The following is a 7,851-nucleotide window of genomic DNA, read 5'->3' as shown; positions in this document are numbered from 1 at the left end:
AAACAGTGACCTATTGTTCTCCAAGAGGAACAGTCCTGCTTTCCTTGGGTTTTGCTACTGAATGAGTGAAGTATGCAATCTGAGCCAACTCCAGAATGCACAGGAAACTAGAGTGCCTAAACTAAAGCTGGTACCTACAATGTAACGGAATTTGTGACAGCCATGCAAATGTTTTGTAAGTTTGTATGTGCATACTTTGAGGCTGAAATGGATGTCATGTTAGATGTCTCCATCAGTTTCTGAATTGGAACTTGGTGAGAAAGCAGAACTCCTTTTAGTTTCCTTTTGCAGTATTCTTGTGTTTGGTGATGTTTTCTGTTTGCAACAGTAGTTTTTTCAGTCCCCTACCTGTCCTCTTCACCGCTAACTCCCTCAACCCTAACCTCCTTTTGGGTAGCTCTATCAGATTTTTCCACCATTAATTAGAGCTCTTGTCTCCCTTCCCCTGTCCCCAGTCCTGACCCTGTTTCTCCTGTAACTAAGGACCCCATCTCAACCTCATTGGCAGCAAGTCATGAGCTGTTGTTGACAGCTGCTGAGGAACTGGGAACGCTAAAGGTGGCCAATAGTTGACCAGCTGTAGCTTGAATTCAGGCTGGCAAGTGGGTCTTTCTGTTCATATGTGAGATACGATCGTAGAGTCCTTAGAAATGAATCTTTAGTGTGTTGAGCTGTGAAGTGTGATTTTACAAATATTGCAAAAGCATACGCTTCATAAAACTTTGAATCACAAAATCATTGAGGATTCTCTCAGTCCGCTGATATAATATCTGAAACAAGAAAGGTGAAAACTCCAATAAACAAAAGAGATCCTCTAACATTGACTGAAGACTGCAATAACTCCCATGGATAAGTTTGAAGACTATCAAAAAAAAATTCTCATGGGATGGTACTGAATGGTAAAATACCATCCTGCTTGATGTATAATCAGTTCTAAAATGAATGCCACATCATACGCTTGTGATAAAACATTCCAAGTTCTATTGATCCACCATGTGGATAAAACAATCCCCCCACTGTCTATCCAATAATTCCCAACTTTCCAAATATCGGAATGATATTTCATATCTTCATCCTGTCAATTTCATGATAATTTTGGAACCTTTATTAGAATCACCATTATCCTTAAACTTCTTTGTTTTAGTGAAGGAAAACACTTTAATTTTTGAGTCTGCCTTTATGCTCATGAACTCTCAGTCCCAGTGTCATTCTCATCCAACAAGGTGGTACGCTTTCCATGGCTTGAAAATCCATCTGATGATGCTGAAAAAGAACAATCCATTTTGGCCTGATTAAGGCTTTAGCTGAAAAGCAAGCTGTTAATTGCATACAACGTTCTTTTGCAATCACTGTTCCTTTGCACAAAACCAGGGATCTCATTATCCCTTTTGATGGACTTTAAAGCTTAACTATCTTGACTTGGCTGGATGAATGATGATCACATAGGCAAGTGATGTAGTGGCATTGTGACACAAATGATATGCTTTTAGCATATATTTACAAAGCATGAGGAGAAACTTTGCCCCTTTTGGTTCAGTGGGTATGAGGTGTCTCCAGCCAGGCCTCCAAAGTGAGCTATTGAGAATAAAGAAGAAACCAGAGATAGATCCAACTCAATCTTCTGGCTCCAGCACTAACTTGCCATGGCACTGAGGAGCTGATGATATTCTCACTGAACCTTGTTCCAGTACACTGACCCCACTCCCCTCCTATGCTCAGCAGCCAGTCAGTTGCAGTAGACAGCTCACCACCTCCTTCTGCTAGTTGGTGACCGACATGACAAGCAAACACCTCACCACTTGACTTACAGGAAAAACATGCAAGTTATCTTTGAACGTACTCTGTGATAATACAAACAGCTTTGATAAATTAACCCGTTCCTGACATTGCAGGCAGTAATAGTTGGAAGGTGGGGGGGCGAGTGGGGAACACAGAAAGTGCCTCTTGAAGAAGCCAACCTAATTTATTGGTTAACAATGTATAACTGAATTTGTTTGAATAATTAACCATTAATACAAATGTTTTTTTCAATTCCGGTTATTTATTGACAAGTGCTGCAGCTGATTGTTTTCTTGGTGACCTGATGAGTTGCATTTCCTCACTCGATTTCAGTTTAAGTCCATAGAGCTCGTCGGAGCTGAGGGAACAGGGTAGATTGGAAGGTTTTTGGAAATTTTCTGCATGCACTGTAACTGGAAGGTCAGGCAGTGCTGGTCAGTGTTCGAGGGGCCATAGACCTTTCTCTCTTCGCAAATAAACGGAGAAGCCTTCAGACAATTATCAAAGGTCTAATTGAATGGGTGATTGCTGATTGTGGTGCCGTGGAAGGTTTGTAACAATGTCACGGGTCGTGCTTCGAAGACCTCTCCTGGCGCATCTGACAGGCTGTAGCTTCCTGGCGCAGGTTGAACGAGGTTCTGCTCCCCTGGCGCGATTGGGCTCCCGGTGCAGGTCGTTCAGCCGCAGTATGTATGCTAACGCTGAGCTCACAATTCCTCCACCCCCGGCCCTCCTGCAACCTCTTGTTGTCCCCAAAAAACTACTGCTGGGACCCGGACCCTCGAACATCTCCACTCGCGTCCAAGAGGCGGGTGGCAAGCAAATAATTGGGCACATGCACGTCGAAATGTTTGAGGTAAGCCCCTTTCATTCTATTTTCGTCTACTTGGTCACTTTTCTTTCAAAGGTGCATCTGCCCTTCAACCAATGCAAAGCCTAGATGTTTCTGAGGATGTGAGAAACTGCTTCAGAAATAATAATCTTTGTAAATAGCAGCAAAAGTGGAGAGTTCACACGAAGGAAGTGGCAACGTCTGTCAAGTTGGGTCATTTAAAACTAAATGTATCTGTGTTCTTTGAAGTCAAAAAGCTAAAATTTGTTTTGCACCTGATTACAGCCATACAGACTTTCAAGGAATCTTTTTGAAATCAGGCACAGAGTGTTGTTGAAGTTCTCTTCCAATTTCTTAAAATTTGTCTAGAATTTGTTTTGGTAGGGGACTGGAGGGCTGTGTGGGGATTGAGGAGGGATTGGTGGGGACATCCTACAAAACAGGCAGCATTAGAGAGAGGCCATTTGTATCACCCGTCCTGTTAATAGAATTGGATGTCAGCCAGTGAGCAGAACATGCAGCCCATCTGACAGTCCTGTTTTTACACTTCCATCCAAGATCGACTTTTACCTGGATAAGTTTTCAATTCTCATCTACTCAGTTCTCCCTCACCACCACTTCAATGGTTTACACATATGCTGGCTACCAGTTAAGAGGTTCAGTGGGGGGGGAGGGGGTTGGGGTTGGGAGGGGAGAGGGGAAGTGTGTGTGGTGGAGGGAGCTGTAAGTTTATTACTAAAACATCCCCCCTTCCCCATCCAGTTGGGAAATTGATGGGATTGGGTGCTATGATGGTTTTGCATCCTAGTTGAATTGACTGTCCACTCGAGTCAGTTGAAAGGAAAATAGAGACTAGGTTTAAAAATCGATCTCTGCCCAATCATGTGGGTATCCTCTCACACAAATTAATCTAAAATGACACCAGTACCCAACCCAACCATTTGATCCATTCGAAGGAAGAGATATTTCCTGCATGATTTCAGCTTAACTCCAAAATGAGAGCCTGTCTTTTCTCTTGGTGATGTTTGCTGATCCTTTGTGCAGTTCCATTGTTTTCTATTTTCAGTTTTGCTATCCAGCAAGCATGTTGTTTCCTTTTACAACCTTTATAATTTGTCAATAAGATGCACAGAGCTCCTCAGACCTAAATCCTCAATTTAAAGGAATCAGCGATAAGTTTAAACTCCTTCCCTTCCTTTTGAACTTATCCTTCTAGGCTATCCATGCTACAGTCAGTCTCTCAGCTTTGAGGGTCAAGTTATTTAGCAAAATGGCCCCAATAATTTAGTCACATGAGCCTGGTATAAATTCTGTTGGTGATCACTACCTCTGTAAAGAGATCCTTTCTGATGTCTATTCTAAACTTGTCCTTCCCAACCTTGAATGCGCTTTGACGTTGTACAACATATTCTTTTTTTTAATGTTGAAATTGCACACTGTTTGCAATTCTAAACCTTTACAAGCTAATAGATACATTGCAGAGTCATCCCTCTTTAAATTGCAGGCTGCTTTTAATAATGCGTTGGATTTACCTCTGGGTGCTCTGGTTTCCTCCCAAGATGTGCAGGTTAAGTGAATTGACCACGCTAAATTGCCCATGAAGTCCAGGTATTTGCAGATTAGGTGGGTTAGCCATGGGCAATGCATGATTACAGGATGTGATGAGTCTTGGTGGGAGAGTTGGTGTAGACTTGATGGGCTGAATGGCCTGCTTCCACACTGTAGCGATTCAATGATTCTGAATCTGCATATTTCATTTGTATTTGTATGTTCTAGTTTGCTCTCATGTTCTATTTTATCCTTTAATCCTCAAATTTTAAAAACATCAATCTCAGTTTTAAAATTAACAACTATTTTAGTGTCAATTTCTATTACAGGAGAATTTAAAACTTCTACCATTCTTTGACAAAACGTCTCTTACTTTCACTCCTGTAAGCTCTTTTAGATCACATCCTCTAGTTCTTGATTCCCAACTAGCGGAAATCCCTTTGCAAATCTGATATAACTCTTGCTTTTAATATGTTAAAACCTTTGATCAAATGATTTCTCAACTTTACAAATTCCATGAATCTAGAGAATACAACCCTTCTTTTATGTATTCCCTCCTACTACCGAAACCTGAAGTAACCTTGTAAAATCCTATAAAAATCCTTTACCCTAGTAAAATTCTAACTGGACTAAACAGGGCAGGAAGGATGTTCCCAATGAGGTAAAAACAATGACTGCAGATGCTGGAAACCAGATTCTGGATTAGTGGTGCTGGAAGAGCACAGCAGTTCAGGCAGCATCCAAGAAGCAGCGAAATCGACGTTTCGGGCAAAAGCCCTTCATCAAGGATGTTCCCAATGACTGGTGAGTCCAGAACCCAGGGATCACAGTTTGATTTATTTATTGTCACATCTATCTTGTTCCAAAAATACAGTGAAAAGTGTTTTGTAGTGTTGCCACTCTCTGCCACCATCTTAAAACACAGAAAAATAAACCAAACAATAGAATACTAAGGAGGAAAAATGAAGAAATAAAGTGTCTAACTTCTTGTTAAATGGTCTGTCATGGGTTATGGGCCTATTCACCAGGCACGAATCCCATTTGCCATTGGAATGGAGGTCACCACTCTTCGATGCCATCTTGCCTCCACTAACGCTCTCGCCACTATGGGTGTTTGCTGGACCTCGCCAATGCAGATGCCAAAGATGTCAATGGGTACCAAAAGGCCCAAACTTAAGCCCAGAGTCTGCTTTGGACCCACTTTGCCAAAGCAGCTGCTGCCGATGCCAACAGGTCTCATACTGGGCCTAAACTTGCCTCCACTGTCGCCTCCATGAAGCTGGGCTGAAAGCAGGTGCTGTCGGGTACACAAACCCAACTCCATAGCCGCAGCCATGAGTTGACACCAAGAACACTTCGACGATGCAGCAGCCACCAGGAAGCCAAACGTGTCTCCGATGCCACCATCATGAGTTTGTGCTGCTGGGCCCGCTCACCACCAATACCACCGTCGCCACTGAGCTCTTCATCAAGAAGCAAGTAAAGTGAAACAGAAGAGGATTAAAGAGAAGCAGACAGAACTGACGAACTCCGGGGCCAACCTCACTGCCATCTTACTGTAAGTTTACGCATAGGGAGTCGGCATTTAGCTCAGAAATTAGGAGAAATTTCTTCACTCAAAGAGTGGTGAGCCTATAGAATTCACTACCACAGAAAGCAGTTGAGGCCAAAATATTGAATGTTTTCAAGAAGGAGTTAGAAATAATTCTTCCGACTAAAGGGATCAAAGGGAATGATGAGTAAACAGAAACACGGTGATGATTTGGATGATCCGACATAATCATATTGAGTGCTGATGAAGGCTTGCAGTAATAAACGGCCTACTCCTGCTCCTATTTTCTATGGTTGTGCATCTAAATCTAGGCTACACTCTCTTCAAGGTCAACATATCCTTTGAGGTATGACACACAGTCCGTTAGGATAACTCCAGGTGTGGTCTGAGCAGGGCTTTGTATAACATAATCTAAAGAATCTTTCCTGACGTGGATCTATAAGTTGCATCCATGGCTGTTGATTTTTTGAATATCAGAACTCCTCTTTCCATCAATACGTGAGGAATTACTACTTTTTGTTTAAAGATTCTCCACATTTCCACTTCCATTTTTATTTTGAGTACAGCTTCCAGCTAAAACAAAAATCTAGCTGAGAGTATCTTCTGATCTGTTTCTGATTCTCCAGTCTATGACCGTTTCCTTCTCTTGGCAGATTATGGACACGATAAAAGCTGGAATACAGTATGCCTTTCAGACCACAAACAACATGACTCTGGCAATCAGTGGCTCTGGCCACGCAGCGATGGAAGCAGCTTTAGTTAACGTGGTGGAACCAGGCGATGTGGTGCTGATTGGAATTCACGGTGTGTGGGGTGAAAGGGCAGCAGACATTGCTGAGAGAATTGGTACGAATTTTACACTTTCCTTACTTCATAATATTGCGAGCATCCGAGTTTGAGTTTTCTCCCTCCTTAAAGAAATGTGCTGTCACTTAAACAACTGGATAGCTTCTCAACAGTCTGTTGACAAAGTGATGGATTTTACATAGTAAAATATTGAGACAATTATCAATTAATTCCTTCCTCCTTTCTGGAAAGGATGAGATGCGCTGGAGGGCATCATCAACCACATGGGAGGGGAAATTGTCATCTTTAAAGAAGGAGGCCATCTGGTGTGTTGTTTGGAGGACCAGTTCCCTCCATGACTACCTGGTCAGGTCCCCAACAACCCACCTTCCCCTCCTGGCTCCTTCCCCTGCAACCGCAGGAATTGCAAATCCCTGCACCCACACCTCCCCCCTCACCTCCGTCCAAGGCCTCACATCCATCAAAGTTTCACCTGCACTTCCACACTTCCTTTCAAGCACTGTCTCTGAGTGTAAGGGCTGATGGCAGGTCTCCACCAGTGTGTCTAACGTTAGCAACAAGAATGAACAGATGGGGTGGACACCTGATAATGGCAACAGGTTAGACTCAAAGCTGTGGTGATTCAAATGAGACCAGGAAATGGGTCAAGAATGGGCTGAGGGGTGAAAAAAGCCATTGGCATTGTCTGGTTAGTGGAGCAGTGTCCAAGTGAGATCGAAGGACTGAGCATAGAATTGGGATCACTGGCTTGCTGACTGAAAAGCAATGCAAGCAGGTCAAATTTCAAAATGGTACTGACATAATGTGCGAATAGTCGAAGGAGCAGCTCAGCCTCCTTCACAATGAATGTGGTCAAAGTAAGTAGGTGGGCAGCTAATGTATTTCATAAGCAATGGAAATGTAATGTGCTCCGCCAGCACTGTTAAAGTAAGGATGGATGAGGTTGAAAGAGATCTTGGAACCTTAGAAACTTCTATTGATCAATGAGCCCAAGTAACTTTGCAGGGGAGCTGGTAATGTAATGGCAATATTATGAATAATCCAAAACCCCAATCCAATGTTCTGGGGACATGTGTTCAATTTGCACAACAGCACACTGTAAAATTTGAATTCAATAAAATCTGGAATTGTAAAAACTTATCTCACTCAACACCAGGTTATAGTCCAACAGGTTTAATTGTAATTGGAAGCACACTAGCTTTCGGAGCGACGTTCCTTCATCAGGTGATAGTGGAGGGCTCGATCGTAACACAGAATTTATAGCAAAAATTTACAGTGTGATGTAACTGAAATTATGCTTTGAAAAATTGATTGTCTGTTAAGCCTTTCATCT

The 7,851-nt window shown here is 42.5% G+C and overlaps 1 protein-coding gene across 1 annotated transcript in view; it reads left to right on the top strand.

The window, feature by feature from the left end:
• The first annotated feature begins 1,966 nt into the window (after positions 1–1,966).
• The window catches only part of agxta (alanine--glyoxylate and serine--pyruvate aminotransferase a), a 28,053-nt gene continuing 22,168 nt past the window's right edge, over positions 1,967–7,851 (top strand). Inside the window, exons 1-2 of the mRNA XM_043701816.1 lie at positions 1,967–2,635; positions 6,365–6,557. Of these exons, the coding sequence (XP_043557751.1) occupies positions 2,339–2,635; positions 6,365–6,557 (490 nt within the window). The 5' untranslated portion in view covers positions 1,967–2,338. The remainder of the gene's footprint in view (positions 2,636–6,364; positions 6,558–7,851) is intronic.

The sequence above is a fragment of the Chiloscyllium plagiosum genome, chromosome 13 (assembly GCF_004010195.1).
Source record: "Chiloscyllium plagiosum isolate BGI_BamShark_2017 chromosome 13, ASM401019v2, whole genome shotgun sequence".
NCBI lineage: Eukaryota > Metazoa > Chordata > Chondrichthyes > Orectolobiformes > Hemiscylliidae > Chiloscyllium > Chiloscyllium plagiosum.
The sequence above is the reverse complement of the archived record's forward strand: the minus strand, read 5'-3'. Positions and strand labels throughout refer to the sequence as shown.